Genomic DNA, 19,014 nt, shown 5'->3' with positions numbered 1-19,014 from the left:
ATTTTCAGGGCCGATGCTGGTGAGACTGATAACAGATTTGCATTTACTGTAAAAATGAAAATCTTCTTTCAAATCTTGAATTTTTAAAGTTACAAACTCCAGAACGACATTTAGTTTGGATGCTTCGCTCCGGAGACTCCTGCTGCTCTCGTCTCTGCACATCAGACACCTCCCGAAAATAAAACGCTGATACAGATAATCATCCAAATGCAGAATGTCGCCCCCTCCTGGTACACGACCAGGCGGGTAATCGGTCCACCCCTTGACTCTTCCAGACAACCTTTCTCTGTTGGGTCGTATGTAATAACACTTGCGAGGGCCCCAGCGCTCTCTGCATCTTGCTGTACCTGCTTTTTTGTTTTCTTTCTAAAGATTGGAACTGATTCATTCCTTTGTTATAACGTTTGTTTTTTTGGAGATGTGATTGTATTTATCATAAAATTGCACTATTCATCTGTCACTATCGTTTGTGCTCATTAAGTGAACAATGATCACATGCGCACTGAAAATATTTCTCAAAGGTCATTTATTTTAATTCAGCATTTTAAAATAAGGTCGTACTAAAGGAAAATAATCCTAAAACTTAAACTTTGAATTGTTTTTAATGACAACTATATATAATAATGCCATACAATGAGACTGCACATTTTACTGATGCGTCCTTTATTCACATCATTTATTATTGTTTTACACATGTTCCAAGTAACTTTTCAGATCAAATTATTTCAGTGGTGTTGGGATGTTTCTGAGCATTTATAATTTTAAAAGGTCACCTGATCTCCTCCTCTTCAACATGTGTGTGAAGTGTGTTGTTGTAAATCCACTCTGATCCTGTATTTGATCATGTCTATAAACCCCTCTATTTCAGCCCTGCTCAGAACAGGCTGTTTCTGTGTCTGTAGCTTTAAATATGTAAATGAGCTGTGTCTGACCACGCCCCCTCTCTGGAAGGGCTTTCTGGCTCCATGTCCTATTGTTTATGGTGAGAAGGCAGACTCCGAGGGCAGAACAAACACCTCGCTGTCGGAGAATGAATACAGAAACCTCAACAACGAATGGAATACAATCTAAAAAGTTTACATTTTTATTGGTTTCTGGGGCTTTTTGGCCTAACTGTAATCAAGACCCCAAAATAAAACACGTTTCTCAGAGGAGGTAATTACCAACATGACAAAAGATGTCTATTATGTCACAAAAAGTAGTTTAACTGCCTTTTATAAGCACACACGCACACACAGAGTAAAGTCAATTAAAATATGGGGTCATCGAGTCTCACAGAGAGTCTTAAAGCACTTTTATCTGGAATTACTTTGTAAATAATAACCTTCCGATAATAAAAAAAAATATTAAAACAAGGAAATTAAACCTACTTGATTTGCGTAAACACTGAAATAAAGCATTCATGGATCCTCTACCCTGCAGTCCTGGCTGCTGCAGGCTGCGGTCTTTCTGATCAGGCAGCGCGTGGGCCAGCCTTGGGTCCTCATTCTCTGTATTTTGAAACCGTCGCGGTGAAGACACCTAGCAGCAGCAGGAGGAGGTGAGAAAGGGTCTTTTTTGATGACTTTTACTGAATGTGCTTGTGCTGACAGAGGTCACAGTTATTAATAGCACTTTAATGATGGTGTTCTCTTTTCTGACCGCGGGTTCGATGTGGCTTCCTGCTTTGCTAACGTGGCTAATGTCCATTAGCATGTTATTTATCCAGAGCAGGTTTCTCCTGAATGAATCCAGCACCTTCATTCATCTCCAGAGAGCTCATGACAACACTACATTTACCTGTTTTAGTCCAGCCAGGTGGACGTGTCTCGAACTTAACAGTTATCTCCTTTAATATCAACCTGTATGGAGAGCATGGTGCTGCGTTCACTTCTCCCGGACACTCGAGTTCTCTTAACTGTCACATCATGGTAAGAGTTAGGGGTTAGGGTTAAGGGTAAGGAGTGAGGGGTTAGGAGTTAGGGTACACAGTCATTGTTAGTCAGAACTGCCTTCATTCTTCGTGGCTTCGTGTCCAAAAGTTGGAAGACTTTCAACTTGAGTGCTGGGCGCGGTGCTTTTTATCCAGACCGACGCTTTACATACTGTCAGGGAAATAAGGCTTTTTATAAACGCTGATATTCAGTACAGGATGGACCAGTATGTCCTCCTTCTAACTTTAGATTCTGCTCCTGAATGCTCTGGATTTGATTGGACCAGAGAAGGTAGGCGGGGCTTTGAAGGCCGTTTTGGACGCCCCTGGGTTTGCCAGATATGAGAGCAGTTATCAGGTCAACAGGTGTTGCAGCGATGGAAGCGGGCAGTGGAACTGCTTCAGATAGAAGTGATTGTACCCGAGCTAAAAAGCCTCTGCATGTTTCTAATAAGCTCCAGCAGCAGAAAGCTGCTCAAACTAGGATCAATGTTGGAGATGCTTTTGAAACATGGAGAGAGGTTAGAACGCAGAAAGCTTTACAGACCCATGCAGAGCTGGCTAAACACTGAAGCTACAGTGTCCACCACATGCAGAGCTGGCTAAACACTGAAGCTACAGTGTCCACCACATGCAGAGCTGGCTAAACACTGAAGCTACAGTGTCCACCACATGCAGAGCTGGCTAAACACTGAAGCTACAGTGTCCACCACATGCAGAGCTGGCTAAACACGGAAGCTACAGTGTCCACCACATGCAGAGCTGGCTAAACACTGAAGCTACAGTGTCTACATGCAGACCTGACAAAACTCCTACTTTAAATCCAGATGTGGTTGTCTGGGGGGTAGTTTTCTTATTTTAAGTCCAGATGTGGTCGTCTGGGGGTAGTTTCCTCCTTTAAGTCCTGATGTGGTTGTCTGGGGTAGTTTCCTCCTTTAAGTCCAGATGTGTTTGTCTGGGGGGTAGTTTCCTTATTTTAAGTCCTGATGTGGTCGTCTGGGGGGTAGTTTCCTCCTTTAAGTCCTGATGTGGTCGTCTGGGGGGTAGTTTCCTTATTTTAAGTCCAGATGTGGTCGTCTGGGGGTAGTTTCCTCCTTTAAGTCCTGATGTGGTTGTCTGGGGTAGTTTCCTCCTTTAAGTCCAGATGTGGTTGTCTGGGGGGTAGTTTCCTTATTTTAAGTCCAGATGTGGTTGTCTGGGGGGTAGTTTCCTCCTTTAAGTCCTGATGTGGTCGTCTGGGGGGTAGTTTCCTTATTTTAAGTCCAGATGTGGTCGTCTGGGGGGTAGTTTCCTCCTTTAAGTCCAGATGTGGTTGTCTGGGGGTAGTTTCCTCCTTTAAGTCCAGATGTGGTTGTCTGGGGGTAGTTTCCTCCTTTAAGTCCAGATGTGGTTGTCTGGGGGGTAGTTTCCTCCTTTAAGTCCAGATGTGGTTGTCTGGGGGTAGTTTCCTCTAAGTCCAGATGTGGTTGTCTGGGGGGTAGTTTCCTCCTTTAAGTCCAGATGTGGTTGTCTGGGGGTAGTTTCCTCCTTTAAGTCCAGATGTGGTTGTCTGGGGGGTAGTTTCCTTATTTTAAGTCCAGATGTGGTTGTCTGGGGGGTAGTTTCCTCCTTTAAGTCCAGATGTGGTCATCTGGGGGTAGTTTCCTCCTTTTAAGTCCAGATGTGGTCGTCTGGGGGGTAGTTTCCTTATTTTAAATCCAGATGTGGTCGTCTGGGGGGTAGTTTCCTCCTTTAAGTCCAGATGTGGTTGTCTGGGGGGTAGTTTCCTTATTTTAAGTCCAGATGTGGTCGTCTGGGGGGTAGTTTCCTCCTTTAAGTCCAGATGTGGTTGTCTGGGGGGTAGTTTCCTTATTTTAAGTCCAGATGTGGTCGTCTGGGGGGTAGTTTCCTTATTTTAAGTCCAGATGTGGTCGTCTGGGGGGTAGTTTCCTTATTTTAAGTCCAGATGTGGTCGTCTGGGGGGTAGTTTCCTTATTTTAAGTCCAGATGTGGTCGTCTGGGGGGTAGTTTCCTTATTTTAAGTCCAGATGTGGTCGTCTGGGGGGTAGTTTCCTTATTTTAAATCCAGATGTGGTCGTCTGTGGGGTAGTTTCCTCCTTTAAGTCCAGATGTGGTCATCTGGGGGGTAGTTTCCTTATTTTAAGTCCAGATGTGGTTTTCTGGGGGGGTAGTTTCCTTATTTTAAGTCCAGATGTGGTTGTCTGGGGTGTAGTTTCCTTATTTTAAGTCCAGATGTGGTTTTCTGGGGGGGTAGTTTCCTTATTTTAAGTCCAGATGTGGTCGTCTGGGGGGTAGTTTCCTTATTTTAAGTCCAGATGTGGTCGTCTGGGGGGTAGTTTCCTTATTTTAAGTCCAGATGTGGTTTTCTGGGGAGGTAGTTTCCTTATTTTAAGTCCAGATGTGGTTGTCTGGGGGGTAGTTTCCTTATTTTAAGTCCAGATGTGGTCGTCTGGGGGGTAGTTTCCTTATTTTAAGTCCACATGTGGTCGTCTGGGGGGTAGTTTCCTCCTTTAAGTCCAGATGTGGTTGTCTGGGGGGTAGTTTCCTTATTTTAAGTCCAGATGTGGTTGTCTGGGGGGTAGTTTCAGAGAGTGAGGAATAAACTAAGTTTACGATGCCTCTGAGTTTTCCCACAGACCTGGAACACAGCGTGAGCCCTGCCTTGAAACTGCGCATGCGCACAACGTGTTGTAAACAATGAGCCCGTCTCCAGCTTTGTGTCCGTCCCGACAGTTCATCAGAAATAAAACTCACAGCGGCTATTAAACAGACATGTTGTGTGGTGAGTACAGGACACATTTGTTAGGACACGTCATCACGTACACTTTGATTCTGAGGAAGAAGGATCACGTTTTTGTTTTTTTTCACTGTTGTCTGAAAACACCTCGAATGACAAACTTGGGCGTGACAGCAGCGAGTGAACGGACTGATGTGTTATTGTAATGTGTCCGTGTCTCAATGTTTCCGTTTGTCTTCATGTCCTGGATCCACTGTGAGCTTATTCACTCACCGGAAGTGTAATCTGAGCACTTTACAGCATGCTAGCTTTGACAGAAGCTCGCAGGGTTAGCATGCTATGTTAGCAGGTGCTAGTTAGAAAAACATGTCTGATTTAGACGTTTATAGGTTTTATCATTTATTTATAGATTTATTTATTTTAACAGCTGTACAGCTCAGTAACATGAGCAGCACATGATCTGTGGGTCAGTGGTAGAGTTGGCCATCAGCAAGGTCTCTGAGGTTTAATCCCTCTGCAGCCTCTACCATCAGTGTGTGAATGTGTATGAATGGATGAGTTAATACTGATGGACTCTTTACTCTGCAGCAGCCTCTACCATCAGTGGGTGAATGTGTATGAATGGATGAGTTAATACTGATGGACTCTTTACTCTGCAGCAGCCTCTACCATCAGTGGGTGAATGTGTATGAATGGATGAGTTAATACTGATGGACTCTTTACTCTGCAGCCTCTGCCACCTCCGGTCTCAACATGGCTTCCTATCTTTGTGAAAAAGGATTCAGCGAGTTGCTGAGAGTTGTTGAAATGTTGATTATTTGTGACATTATTGTGAGTTATGAAATTGTCGCCGTGCTTTTAAGTGTATTAATGTGATTTATATTTTCATGCGTAACTCGCCGTAAAGGTCCAGTTGAAACACCAGGCTTTTTATTTGTCTTTGAGACGAGTTCGTTAGAGACGAGCCTGTGAAAGATGAAGTGAACATTTGTTTCTGTCTGTAGCAGCAGCAGCGTCGCCCCGCCCCTCCTGAGCTCAAGGAGGTTTATCGGTCTTTATGCAGATCAGGACACTCGTTCGGTCTTTCTTTGACAGATGTTCAAATCCATCTCCAACTTTTGCACCAACACGTCGTGCAGGCTCTCTTCATGTTTCCTTCATAGCTCCTTGAGTGATGATGACCGACCTAAAGGGCCAACATGTAAAGACAGCTTATGATTGATCCATCCTGGATTATAGACTCTGATCGACACTGATGTTGAAGTACTCGGTCTCATATGTGGCGCTCTGACAGCGAGCCTTGTGTTTGACGCTGTGTTGTAGGGAGCTGAAGCATGGAGGCCGTTCTGAGCAGGCTGCGGGGGCTGACTTCTGATGAACTGCGTGATGAGTTTGCCAGAGCAGACCTGAAGTGCGGCCCCATCACAGCCACCACCCGAGCCACCTTCGAGAGGAAGTTAGCCCGAGTCCTCGCCGGGCCAGAGAGCGCCGCCGCCGCCGCTGCTGAATCCGACCACAGCTCGCCAGCTGGGGTCTCGGCCGGTGCGGCCTGTGTTGCCGAGCACGCCAGATCGGTGTCATGTGCCGCAGCAGTTACGTCCTCTTCTGCTGCTACAAGCAGCAAAGCCAGTGAGGCTGGCAGTGATGAGCCAGACTTCGGTTACGGTGTGGGTCTGAACCCTCCAGAGGAGGAGGGGCTCTCTGTGGACGCCTCGCACTGCTCTGCTGAAGGCAGCAAGTCCAAAACAGAAACGCCTTCCAAACTGGCTCAAGTGTCCCCCACCCTGTTCTACGGAGTTTGTCCTCTGTGGGAGGATGTTCTGGCTAGAAACGGTAAGAAAGACTCTCCTTCATCTGCTCTCACCTGTTCATGTTTGTGATGAGTTTAAATGAGACAGGACGATGTCCCACCTGTGGCTCCTTTCCTCCGTCCCTCTCTCTTCTATCTATCCGTTTACAGAGAGACAGTGAAGATAAATATTCTGTCTGTTTTTGTCTGCAGAACGAGCACACGTGTACACGGATAAGAAAGACGCCCTTCAAGCAGTAAAGATCATGAAGGGCGCCCGCTTCAAAGCCTTTCCTAACCGCGAGGACGCTGAGAAGTTCGCCAAAGGGATCTGTGACTATTTCCCCTCTCCCAACAAATCAGCAGCGTGTGTGTCTCCAGTCAAACCAGGCCTGCTGACTAGTAAAGGTAAATACAGCGAAGGACAGATCTCTCAGGTTCTGCATGTTGGCTGCCACTCCTTCTCTCTCCGCTCTCTAATGATCCAACTTTAAAACATGTGATCCTCTGAGTGTATGTGATGTCAGCACACTAACTTCTGTCCCTCGCTCTGTCAGCAGACAACATGGAGGTCGACACCATCAACCGGGAGCGAGCAAACAGTTTCAAGAGCCCCCGCACCCAGGACCTGACCGCCAAGCTGAGGAAAGCTGTTGAGAAGGGAGACGAGCTGACCTTCAGCGAGCTGGTGTGGAGCAACCCGCGGTACCTGATTGGCTCAGGAGATAACCCCACCATAGTGCAGGTGAGTACAGGCGGTGACCTGAACACTGAGGGGGGAGGGAGAGTGAGTGACTGTGTCCTTCCTCTGGTTTGTCTGGTCAGGAGGGCTGCAGGTACAACGTCATGCATGTGGCAGCAAAGGAGAACCAGGCGGGAGTCGTCCAGCTGCTGCTGGACACCTTGGAAAACCCCGAGTTCATGCGGCTCATGTACCCGGACGACCAGGAAGTCATGCTGCAGAAACGGATCCGCTACATCGTAGATCTTTACCTCAACACCCCGGACAAGGCGGTGAGTTGAGCGCAGCCTCCCACGCTGTCTCTGTGAGCTGGGATGTTCATGTTGTATCTGTGTCCCTCAGGGCTTTGAAACACCGCTACACTTCGCCTGTAAGTTCGGATGTCCCGAGGTGGTCAATGTCCTGTGCTCGCACCCCGACATCGATAAGAGCTGTCGGAACAAAGACGCTCAGAAGCCTTGTGATGTAAGCACTTTGATCGGACCTCGTTGTCAGCTTGTTTTTCATTCTGCAGATGCTTTAAAATGTACACACACACACACACATACGCACGCACGTCAGGCCTCGAGCTGCGGGCGGAGGTGCGGCTGTGCTGCCTCAGGTTTTGAAGCCGTGACCTTTAAATCTTTGGCAACAATGGCTGTGTGCATAGTGAAGGCTAAACATAGACGGGCATGAGCACGCTGATAATCGTCCCTCTCTCCTTCTCTCCTCACTGCAGCTCATCTGCAGCAGGAAAAATAAAACCCAGGAAGTGAAGCAGAAGATATGTGACTACTTAGAGGGTAAGAGTTTTTATCATGATCGCCCAACACACACACACACACACACACACACACACACACACACACACACACACACACACACACACACACACACACACACACACACACACACACACACACACACACACACACACACACACACACACACACACACACACACACACACACAGAGAGCAGCATGCATGAGTTTATATTTGGCTGTGACATGATGCAGGGTTTGACTGACGGCACCGCGTGGAGTTACAGTCCTCTGAACTTTGATCCCCATCGTCTCTAAAGGAGGACGAAACAAAGTGCTGTAACCCCGCTGTCCTCCAGAGACACACACACAGGCACACACACACAGGCACACTCACACACACACACAGGCACACTCACACACACACACAGGCACACTCACGCACACTCACACGTATACACACACACACACTCACACACACTCTCACACACACACCTTGTCCTTGTATATAACATGCGGTCTTGTGGCAGATCGTTGTTACATCCCGTTGTTGAGGGCGACAGACAACACCTCTCAGCCCGTCATCGGAGCTCTGTGGTCCCCCGAGTCCTCTGACAGTCTGTCACACATCCAGTGGTCCAGAAGCCCCATGGAGCCCCTGATGACCGTCACAGCCTTCGCTGGCCCGCTGAGCCCCTCAAAGGCAAGTCCTGTCCCTGACTGATGACATCACTGCACCCATCACAAACGTCTGATGACCACATTATGTCACGCTCTCCTGTAGGCTGATGATTTCCGGCGGTCCTGGAAGACGCCGCCCAGAAGCCGAGCGGAACACTTCCACCACATTCTGAAGTCTGATCCGGACCGCGGCGCCGAGCGGGTGGGCAGGTGAGACCTCTGTCTTCATTCTGTGACGGGTCCAACTGGATCCTGGATCTTAAGACCTGATACACTCAGTACAAGGACACATGAAGCCTGGCTGGTCTCTGTGAGAGTCCATCTTTAAAAACAAAGAGAGTGTGTGTGTGTGTGTGTGTGTGTGTGTGTGTGTGTGTGTGTGTGTGTGTGTGTGTGTGTGTGTGTGTGTGTGTGTGTGTGTGTGTGTGTGTGTGTGTGTGTGTGTGTGTGTGTGTGTGTGTGTGTGTGTGTGTGTGTGTGTGTGTGTGTGTGTGTGTGTGTGTGTGTGTGTGTGTGTGTGTGTGTGTGTGTGTGTGTGTGTGTGTGTGTGTGTGTGTGTGTGTGTGTGTGTGTGTGTGTGTGTGTGTGTGTGTGTGTGTGTGTGTGTGTGTGTGTGTGTGTGTGTGTGTGTGTGTGTGTGTGTGTGTGTGTGTGTGTGTGTGTGTGTGACACACAGCTCCCATTGTCTCCCGCATGTTGTCCTTCAACATTGACTTGAAGGCTTCAGCTGAAACCAGGTCATTTTCAGGTTCCATGAAGAGGGAGATGAACGCTCTTTATCTGAGCTCAGTGTGGACACCAGGAACAGTTTATAAACATCAGACACCAGGAACAGTTTATAAACATCAGACACCAGGAACAGTTTATAAACATCAGACACCAGGAACAGTTTATAAACATCAGACACACCAGGAACAGTTTATAAACATCAGACACACCAGGAACAGTTTATAAACATCAGACACCAGGAACAGTTTATAAACATCAGACACCAGGAACAGTTTATAAACATCAGACACCAGGAACAGTTTATAAACATCAGGCTTGTTGGCTTCTGGTTCTTTAATGGTTCATAAATTTGCAGGCAGCAAACCTAGAAGAGCTTTAGAAAGACACCTGCACACCTTTCAGGACGGCCAATCAGATTTCCTCTCCCTGAGTGAAAAGATGTATTTCTCTAATCAAATCCAAACTTGACTTTATAATAATAATAAGATTTATTGCAGACACAGGTCCATATCAAACACATAATAAGTCGTATAAAAGGAGCTACAGAATACATCGGACATCACATGTTAGCCTATATAATATACAGCCAGTTGCACCAATCTGCAGCTCTTCAGAGGGCTTCACTTATTACGTTCATCAAGCTAAACATCACAGGTGTGCACTCTGGCACTGTCACCTGTGAGCCTGAAGCAGCAGCATCATGGTATGCTACCTCTGCATGCTCTTTATCTTATAGTTAGACCACAGTATATAGAGTCAGAGCACATAGAAAACTTCCGTATAGGCATGTTAGCTTGAGAATAGATTTGACAGCGCTGAGTCATCACATGACCTCGGTATTTAACCTCTTCCCTTACTGGGAGCACGCCTTCATCATCAGCTGCAGCCCAGCACTGTATGGAGCGAGCACGACCAGGTCACCTGCATACATCAGATGATTAACAATAGTGTTACCCACAAGACGGCCTGCAGCATATTTACCTGATGAGTCATCACATGGAAACATTAAATAGAGTTGCTCCTTGTTGCACTCAGAATGGAGCAGCTTTGCTCTTCAACAGTTTTACAAACTATTTTTCCTGATTAATTCGATCAAATGGTTTTAACACATCAATAAAACAGATGACTTCACATACACATGTCAGGTCCATGTTTTACTTTGAACCCAAACTGACTCTCATAAGTGAGAACTAATTTTTCTTAATAAAAACGAAGTGCGTACTTAAATTATTTAATGTCTCATGTGTCGTCCTGCCTGCGTCTGACAGAGTCTGTCTCTTTAATGTTGGGAACCTTACACTTACTTTTACTAGCAGGTTCACTAGAAGCATTTAGACTTTTCACAGTTTCCTCAGACCTGGCCCAGAGGTTTTCAGCATGTTGGGTTAGGGTTACAGTTCATGTCTGAGCACATAAGGGCCGTGCCATATTCACAGTGCGTATCACGCCACATCATCACTGCTCAGTTCTGACCAGCTTTATTATTTCCAGACAGCAGGGGAACATTCTCACGGTTTAACAACATATCTCCACATTTACCAGAGAGGCATGAGCATGTCATTATGTCAGCATTAAAATCCTCTATGAAGGACTGAATTAAATCTAACCTGTTCAGAAATTCATCTTCATGCTCTTATGATTCGTATGGACGTTTAAAATGGTTCATTTCTTTCCTGTAAAATGACACTCTAACCCTATGACCCACCACCTTCACCAATGAGTCTGATGCTACACCACCAGCTATCCTACATATCCAGAATGTCACATTTATCCAACATTGAGTCCACAACCAAACGTCTCCATCTATCAGTGGCAGTGTGAGAGGAACCCTGGGGTCAAAGCATAGAGCTGATCAATAATCTGATCGACTGTATCATGTACCCTCCGCTAGGTCGATTAAAAGAGCTACACAACATGTACTCACTTTATAAAGAGCAGATTCAAACAGTCTGTGTTCCTGTCTCTGCAGAGACCTTGCTCATGGGATGGGTCACCCGTGGGCCGAGTACTGGGACTTCCTGGACAGCTTTGTGGATCTGTCCTCTGCCGAGGGGCTCCGCAAACTGGAAGAATACCTGAGCAAGAGAGACTTCAGTCCACGGGCTCACGAGGAGACGGGAGAGAATGAGACCAGCAACCGGTTCAGGACGCCGTCCCCAGGTAGACGCACGTCTCTGTCCTCTCACATGCAGCACCTGGTTAAAACACATGCAGAGCTAATCTTTTTCCTCTCCTGTTTAAGGCAAGCCCAAAAAGTTCTGTAACTCCATCTCTGTGGGAGCCTTCCTGGACGAGGGCGACGACATCAGCCTGGAGGAAATGAAGAATCGGCAGAACGCAGCACTCACCAGCATCACCTCCTCTGCTGCATCCAAGGACGGCCTGAAGGGCGCCGTGGGCGGCCGTGACCTGCACATCCTGCACCACCGAGGGGCCGACCTGATCGAGACTGCGGCTGAGCAGGACCTGCTGTGCTGCTGCGACGACGGCATCCTGACGCCCGGCGTCGTCTGTAAAAACGGTGTGTGCTCCTCCAGAGACAGGACTAATAATGGAGACAAGGTGGCGCCTCGCACCTCGCCCTCCTCCTGCCTGCTGTCGCCCATCTCCAACCTCATGGTGGAGTTTGAGCGCATGTCGCTGCAAGAGACGCTGGACAACCCCAGCACCTGCAGGGAGAGGAGGAGCAGCGGCGGGAGCCGGGCCCGGGAGGTCCGGGACTCCTTCGGCCCGTCGTCAGACCTGAGCTCTGGGCTGAACCGCCTGTCCCTCGGCCACAGCGGACACGAAGCAGAGAGCGTGGAGGGGAGCGAGGAGAGGCGCAGTAGTGGCAGCTCGGAGGAGTACTATGAAGCAGAGGAGAGTCTGGAGGTGCTGGGCAGGACTAGGGGGTCTGTATCAGGGGGGCGCAACATCTGTGCCAGGTCCAAATCGTGGGACCACGGAGGCAGGGACCTGAGCAGCTCAGGCTCCTCCGGGTCCTCCTACAAGTCCTTAGATAACTCCAACGAGTTCCTTCACAGGACCCCGCCGCACGCCAAGAGAGGGGTGTTCATAGACGGGTGAGTGGTCTGCGTGGGAAAGGTTTCTATGATACCCCGGTTCTGTAGAATCTGTGACTGGGCTTTGTGTTCGCAGGGATTCACCGACCAAGCTGGACAAGGAGGTGTGGACGGCAATCGACGGCGTGGAGGTGGACGCACAGAAGTATCCCGGCGTTCACAAGTGGAAGAGCACAATGAAGTCGTACTGTGCTGCAGACATGCACAGGTCAGTGTGACCATCAGGTCAAAGGTCAAACACTCATGAGTAGTGTCAGTGGCTCTCTCGGGGTCGGGTCGGGGTTTATTTTTAGTAATGCATGACTCCACACGGAGGACAGCTGTCTACGGGGAGCCTGAAGGGACAAAATAACACGAAAAAATGATGCGTTAATGTCGGATGATTGAGAAGAAAAGCGTGAACCACGGTTGCCATGACGTCAGGTTCTTTGTGTAAATGTGACCTCTGACTGGTTCTGATCTTGTGTCCTCCAGCTGGCCCAGCCCGGCGGGGGTGAGACCCCGACTCAGGATGCAACCTCAGACTCCGGGCTCCCCGGTCGGCCTGATGTCTCCCAGCGCTCGCTTCAGTCCGGCCCGGCACGCCGCCTCACCGGACTTCAGCCCCAGCCGTTACAGCCCTGTTAATGCTAGCTACATCCAGCGTATCCGCCTCAAGCACTTAAATGAGCCACCGGTCTAACCGCCCGCCTCGGCCCCGCCCCCTCCCTCACAACCCCCCCCCCCCCCTCCCCCCCCTCTTCAAACCCGGCTGCACCCGGGCGTCTACGCCGGAGATCCCAAACACAAACAGAAATATGCACAAGTGTGGAAGCTTTGTATTCATGGTACTCGTCATCACGTTGGGTTGTGATGCACGCTCCACGCCTCCTACAGGAAAGAGTGGCGGTCGTTTATTTAGCGCTGGGCGGTGGACCATGTTGGATCCACTGTCCTGTTGTTTGTGGCCAGTGTGACGCACTTGTATCATAGCCCGAGTCCACTTTTTGAATATCGTGAAAACAAGCAGCACCCCCCAAAGTTAGCTCATCCCTAAACCTCCATCAGAAGGAGTCCGTCACTGAAGATGTTCTTAAAAACAACAAGGCAAAATGTCAAGATTTTAAAAGTTATTTTTTTGTATGTTGGTCAGTAGCACAAACAAATTAAATGTTTTTATTAATGGTGTTAAAACCGACTGCCATTTCCTGTTGCCTTAATTTTCTGGAGTGATGGACCGGTCCTTGTCAGTCTCTCTCTCTCCAACTCGAACACAGAACACGTGGAAAGAGCTCCCAGATGATTACGGCAAACACGGGACAAATGGACGAGACGGAGAGCTTCCATGATTTTCTTTCATAAACATGTTTGTGACCTGGACACGCCTCCCACCCTGCAGTTTGATTCTTTTCCACATTTCTTCCATTCACAAGCATCTTCCTCACTTTGAGTGTGAACGTGATGAACCCTGAAGACGCCCTCTGACCTTAAAGCTCGAGATGTTCGAGGATGTTAGGAAGCCTCACGCTGACAGAGTGAGAGGGACATTTCAGGATGTTTGATTCCTCGTGGGGTCGACGTCCTGCACAACAAGTAGTGTTACTGAGTGTAATCTGATTACTAGCAGTCAAGCCCGGCGTGCACACTGTGGTAGGGTAGACGAGCGGCGAGCGCACGCTGTACGAGTAGAATCAGGAGAATTCTTTATCTTGAAAAGATCTGCAGACGGACGCTCAAACATTCTGACCAGTAACGCACGCTAACCAGCAGCTCATCACGCCACGGGCTGGCGTACTGGCTGGACTGTTACTGTTGGTGTCCATGGTAACCACAGGTCTCCTGCCTGAGTGATGCATATTACGATGGTTTCCCATCTCGTCGCTCAGGGAACGCCTCGTCCAATCAGAACCAACCGTTGCATAAATATTAAATATTTCATCACAGCAGAGGCAGGACTGGTAATACTGGCATGCTGTTACCATGGTGATTCCTGATCCGGAGCAGCTGACCTCATGGAGAAGGACAGAGTGCACGCCGGGCTTTAGTCGTTAACATGACGTGAGCGTGAAGCCGTTGTATGTGCGAGCGCCTTTCAGCCGGGGCTACAAACACGTGTTCTGAATGTACAGTTCTTTGTTTGTGAATTTCACCTTTTATCTGAGAGCACAAACTACTTCTCTGAGAAGATTGTACGGCCGTCTGCGTGCTCTCAGGGGGGCAGCAGATCCAGATCCTGGTCTCTGAATGTCTCTGAATGTGGAACTTTGCAAAAATGCACCTAAAAAACTTAAAACATACTTCTTGTGCTTTATTCAAACTTTCATGGTGAATTCTCTTTTCTGTATGTCAAGACCTCATTCGCTTTCAACTAACCAATAAAAGGTCACTCCTACATTAGGCCCAGTGTGTGTGTGTGTGTGTGTGTGTGTGTGTGTGTGTCAGTCAGTAAAGACCTCGAACACAGCCTGAGGGAGTCTCCACTTTATTTACTACATCGGCACCAAACGACACATCATCCTCCCGTCGAGCGCACGCTTCACACAGTTTAAAAATCAGTCGTAAAAATGTCCCGTTACATTCAGAGTGGTAATGCAGCTTTCAGCACTACAGCTTCTATGGCAGGGAAGTGATCGCAGCGCGTCGACAAACCAGCCAAAGTTTAATCACAAAAAAACAAAACATCGAGTCATTTTAAAGACACTTAAGGAGGAAACTGCGCGGGACTCGAGTCCCAGAGATCTGCACCGCGTCAGGTCCGTGTGAGTTTGTCCGGGGGCATGAATCCTGAATCTCCCAGAGTCCTGAGGGCCACCCTGCCGCTGGGCCGGATGGTGAGCCATGTGATGCTGCCGTTGTTTAAGCCCATACGCAACCATCCCTCCGGGGGGAACTGCAGAGCCCTGAAGACGCAGAGAGAGAAGCAGCTCACAGAGATACGTCATTAAATCACTTTAAACATGTTCAGAGTCCCTGCAGGCTGAAGGCACGACACGCGTCAGGTCACTCGGTTCCTCTGACGTCTCTCGTCTGGCTACAAACCTGCAGACGAAGTAGCGGATGACGTTGGCGTGACACACGATGATCTCGTAGCTGTCCTCCTTCTGCTTGGGGTCGGCGCGGTGGATGTAGCGGCGGAAAGCTGCCTCGATGCGAGCTCCATCTTCGTGGTACTGCTGGAGGAGGGGAGAGAGGTTGAAAGGCTGCTCGCGTGTTCGGGTTCAATCAGTCAGTGCATGATGCTGCAGTGCATTGTGGGGGATGTAGTAGGACAGGACACTGTGTAAACTCCCTGCAGAGACGGGAACCAAACACGACCTGCGTCCACGCTCAGCGCTCGCTTTCTGCACGTTTACAACGCTCAACCCCGTCGCTGCGCTCGTCAACGTGACCTCTCCCTCACTGACCAATCAGAATCAAGACTGGGCGGGACATACATCAGGCTGATACCAGAATGATGGCAGGAGGAAACAGTTTCCAGGTCGAGCTGCGTTCAGCCTTTGTGACGCGTCTTTAAATTATAGCAAAGCACCGTCTGAGGACACGGGGCGAGTCTATGACACAGAAACAGTTAGTGGACGGATGCCGTCACCGTGGCAACATGTTGGTCCATATGATTAGACAGATTGATGCTTGGTGAGGAGTGACATTGTACTGATGTGTTGTCTGACTGCTGCAGCTTAAACAGCGTCAGACGCCGGCAGTGACCGCTCAGACGTGACGGCGACCGCTCAGACGTGACGGCGTCCGCTCAGGCGTGACGGTCTGCTCTGACGCCGTCCGCTCAGGACGGTTGTAGCATTTCTCACCACAGCGTCAGGCTTCCAGTGAGTGACGGGTGGAACTGGCTCGATAGGCGCTCCTTCTCTCAGCAAATCACAGCTCAGCAGCTCCACTCCTACACCCGTAACATTAAAGACAAGAACTACATGTTAGCATCCATTTGTCTCCCGTCTCATCTGTGTGTCCACTACCTGTGAGGTGTCTCTACCTGTGAGCTGTCTCTACCTGTGAGCTGTCTCAGGTGTCTCTACCTGTGAGCTGTCTCTACCTGTGAGCTGTCTCAGGTGTCTCTACCTGTGAGCTGTCTCTACCTGTGAGCTGTCTCAGGTGTCTCTACCTGTGAGCTGTCTCTACCTGTGAGCTGTCTCTACCTGTGAACTGTCTCTACCTGTGAGCTGTCTCAGGTGTCTCTACCTGTGAGCTGTCTCTACCTGTGAGCTGTCTCTACCTGTGAACTGTCTCTACCTGTGAGCTGTCTCAGGTGTCTCTACCTGTGAGCTGTCTATACCTGTGAGGTGTCTCTACCTGTGAGCTGTCTCTACCTGTGAGCTGTCTCTACCTGTGAGGTGTCTCTACCTGTGAGCTGTCTCGGGTGTCTCTACCTGTGAGCTGTCTCGGGTGTCTCTACCTGTGAGCTGTCTCGGGTGTCTCTACCTGTGAGCTGTCTCGGGTGTCTCTACCTGTGAGCTGTCTCAGGTGTCTCTACCTGTGAGCTGTCTCTACCTGTGAGGTGTCTCTACCTGTGAGGTGTCTCAGGTGTCTCTACCTGTGAGGTGTCTCTACCTGTGAGGTGTCTCTACCTGTGAGGTGTCTCTGCCTGTGAGCTGTCTATACCTGTGAGGTGTCTCAGGTGTCTATACCTGTGAGGTGTCTCTACCTGTGAGCTGTCTCTACCTGTGAGCTGTCTCAGGTGTCTCTACCTGTGAGCTGTCTCGGGTGTCTCTACCTGTGAGCTGTCTCGGGTGTCTCTACCTGTGAGCTGTCTCGGGTGTCTCTACCTGTGAGCTGTCTCTACCTGTGAGGTGTCTCTACCTGTGAGGTGTCTCAGGTGTCTCTACCTGTGAGGCGTCTCTACCTGTGAGGTGTCTCAGGTGTCTCTACCTGTGAGGTGTCTCAGGTGTCTCTACCTGTGAGGTGTCTCTACCTGTGAGGTGTCTCAGGTGTCTCTACCTGTGAGGTGTCTCAGGTGTCTCTACCTGTGAGGTGTCTCTACCTGTGAGGTGTTTGCTGATGATGTTGGCCGTCTCCGTGGCTCTGGTCATGCTCGAGTGGATCAGAACATCGTACTTCAGTCCCAAGGCTGCCAGCCGCTGCCCCGTCAGCTCGGCCTGCTCGCGACCTGGAGGGGAGGACACAACGGTCAAGAGGACGCCACGGTGCACGCCATCACATGGGCTCAGACTGAAACCACTCAGAGTGTTTGAAAGACCTAGCGGGGTGAGGATCCTCTCCTTGTCGTTGCTCCCGCTCAGGTTGTACTGAGAGTGTCTGATGAGGAGGATGTTCCGTGTAGCTTTGGGTTTGCCGTTGTCCTGCTCCGAGCTGGGGTCCTCGGCTGCGTTGTCTTTCTTCTTCCCGTTGGTCAGCGCAGATGGGTCCCTCCTGAACACGGTTAAGACGAGGTGATTACAAGGGACTTTGTCTCACATGGTTAACTTTAGGGGGAAAGCCTGAGCTGACTAAGCTACGATTAGGAGGACTTTGAGGCTCTGCACTCGTTCTCAATAATCACCACAGCTACCTGAAACTCCTACATGACTCCTACATGACAGCTGTGACAGCTGCAGAAACCCTTCCTGCAAAACATGCCATCATTACAGATCACATTTCAATCTGTATTCGTCTGATCAGTGGCGTCATGTGGGGAGAGAGTTAAGAATGACACCTTCCTCAGATCTCTGCTCTCGTTTACTCCAAGCAGAAGAGACGCCGTCTCATGAGACGTCATTAAAGTGTTTCAATCAAACATTTTATCTGAACAGATCAAGATGGAACATGAAACAGGCTGACAGAGTCCATCAGTATTAACTCATCCATTCATACACATTCACACACTGATGGTAGAGGCTGCTGCAGAGTAAAGAGTCTTCTGATCTGATGAGGTGGTCTTACTTGTCCCAGTTGAAGTCCCAGCTGTGTCCAGTTGGGGCCGGCGTGTGGCTGCTCCACGCCGGCTGCGCGGCTTGAAGCACGGTGAACCTCGACCACCGACCGCGGGGCTCCCCGAAACATCCCCGGGAATCAGCGAACACCAGCACGGCAGAGCCTCCTGCTAATCCGCAGAGGAGTCTCAGAGTCCGTCTGGAAGACATTTCTGCGACCCGCCGAGGAGACAAAGTACGGCTAGCTGATTAGCTTCACAGATTCTCTGTAAAGCTCCCTAAACCTCACAAGTCTCTTTTTATTCTGTTATACGCTGATGAATACAGATTACACCTAGAGCAAACACACACCTGAAGCGGCACTAATATCCTCCTGTGTCTCTCAACTGGACTCTCAAACCTGAGTCGGCCCCATGCTCAGGAAAAAGCTAATCTGAGCTGTTTCCTACAAACACTACGAGGGCCCGCACAGGACAAAACAAACGGAGTTCGCGTTTTGTATAATTCTGACCTGTGCCACTTGGGGGCGCGCTAAGCCTTAAATTCACATTAGAAAGTAAAGAGTGTGAATGATGGAGTGACTTGGTTTGTTTTGGAAACACTTTGACTCAGTTTAATTTAAAACACTTCTTCCTTCATAAAAACCTGGAAACCTGACAAAAAAGCTAATTAAAGGCCCGGTCCGTTTTACTCGCCTGGTGTTGTCGCATGTTTTGAGAAATAAAAGCAGATCTTTACTGGACTCACCAGTGCATTT

At 49.1% G+C, this 19,014-nt stretch overlaps 2 protein-coding genes across 8 annotated transcripts; one reads left to right on the top strand and one right to left on the bottom strand.

Annotated features, from left to right (window-relative positions):
• The first annotated feature begins 1,353 nt into the window (after positions 1-1,353).
• ankle2 (ankyrin repeat and LEM domain containing 2) lies at positions 1,354-14,767 on the top strand. 3 transcript variants are annotated; one of them, XM_079363775.1, is made up of 13 exons: positions 1,354-1,540; positions 5,973-6,482; positions 6,652-6,846; positions 6,996-7,183; positions 7,264-7,452; positions 7,523-7,645; positions 7,902-7,965; positions 8,455-8,627; positions 8,709-8,815; positions 11,304-11,494; positions 11,577-12,396; positions 12,473-12,604; positions 12,871-14,767. In XM_079363775.1, exons 2-13 carry the CDS (start codon positions 5,984-5,986, stop codon positions 13,076-13,078), a joined length of 2,889 nt encoding a protein of 962 aa, XP_079219901.1. In that variant the 5' UTR covers positions 1,354-1,540; positions 5,973-5,983; the 3' UTR covers positions 13,079-14,767. The 3 variants fall into 3 exon arrangements, with proteins under 3 accessions (XP_079219901.1, XP_079219903.1, XP_079219902.1); XM_079363777.1 differs by having other exon boundaries at positions 1,427-1,540; positions 6,999-7,183; XM_079363776.1 differs by lacking the exon at positions 1,354-1,540 and adding an exon at positions 4,501-4,694.
• Positions 14,768-14,833: 66 nt separating this feature from the next.
• pgam5 (PGAM family member 5, serine/threonine protein phosphatase, mitochondrial) lies at positions 14,834-18,740 on the bottom strand. 5 transcript variants are annotated; one of them, XM_079364249.1, is made up of 7 exons: positions 18,609-18,740; positions 18,268-18,469; positions 17,585-17,757; positions 17,370-17,494; positions 16,182-16,277; positions 15,415-15,548; positions 14,834-15,275 (listed from the first exon to the last, which is right to left on the bottom strand). In XM_079364249.1, exons 2-7 carry the CDS (start codon positions 18,465-18,467, stop codon positions 15,125-15,127), a joined length of 879 nt encoding a protein of 292 aa, XP_079220375.1. In that variant the 5' UTR covers positions 18,468-18,469; positions 18,609-18,740; the 3' UTR covers positions 14,834-15,124. The 5 variants fall into 5 exon arrangements, with proteins under 5 accessions (XP_079220375.1, XP_079220377.1, XP_079220378.1 ...); XM_079364251.1 differs by lacking the exon at positions 18,609-18,740 and having other exon boundaries at positions 16,182-16,270; positions 17,369-17,494; positions 18,268-18,601; XM_079364252.1 differs by lacking the exon at positions 18,609-18,740 and having other exon boundaries at positions 15,415-15,545; positions 16,182-16,270; positions 17,369-17,494; positions 18,268-18,601.
• Between the last annotated feature and the right edge of the window lie 274 nt (positions 18,741-19,014).

Source organism: Symphodus melops, assembly GCF_947650265.1.
Source record: "Symphodus melops genome assembly, chromosome: 1".
Classification (NCBI taxonomy): domain Eukaryota; kingdom Metazoa; phylum Chordata; class Actinopteri; order Labriformes; family Labridae; genus Symphodus; species Symphodus melops.
This window is presented reverse-complemented; position numbering and strand designations above follow the sequence as displayed.

Coding starts and splice junctions, on each gene's coding strand:
- ankle2 (XM_079363775.1), top strand. CDS start 5,984: ATGGAGGCCGTTCTGAGCAGGCTGCGGGGGCTGACTTCTGATGAACTG. Junction 7,966..8,454: donor GATATGTGACTACTTAGAGG/GTAAGAGTTTTT, acceptor GTCTTGTGGCAG/ATCGTTGTTACATCCCGTTG. Junction 8,816..11,303: donor GGCGCCGAGCGGGTGGGCAG/GTGAGACCTCTG, acceptor CTGTCTCTGCAG/AGACCTTGCTCATGGGATGG.
- pgam5 (XM_079364249.1), bottom strand. CDS start 18,467: ATGTCTTCCAGACGGACTCTGAGACTCCTCTGCGGATTAGCAGGAGGC. Junction 17,758..18,267: donor TGGGACTTCAACTGGGACAA/GTAAGACCACCT, acceptor AACCGTGTTCAG/GAGGGACCCATCTGCGCTGA. Junction 15,276..15,414: donor ATCCGCTACTTCGTCTGCAG/GTTTGTAGCCAG, acceptor CTGCGTCTTCAG/GGCTCTGCAGTTCCCCCCGG.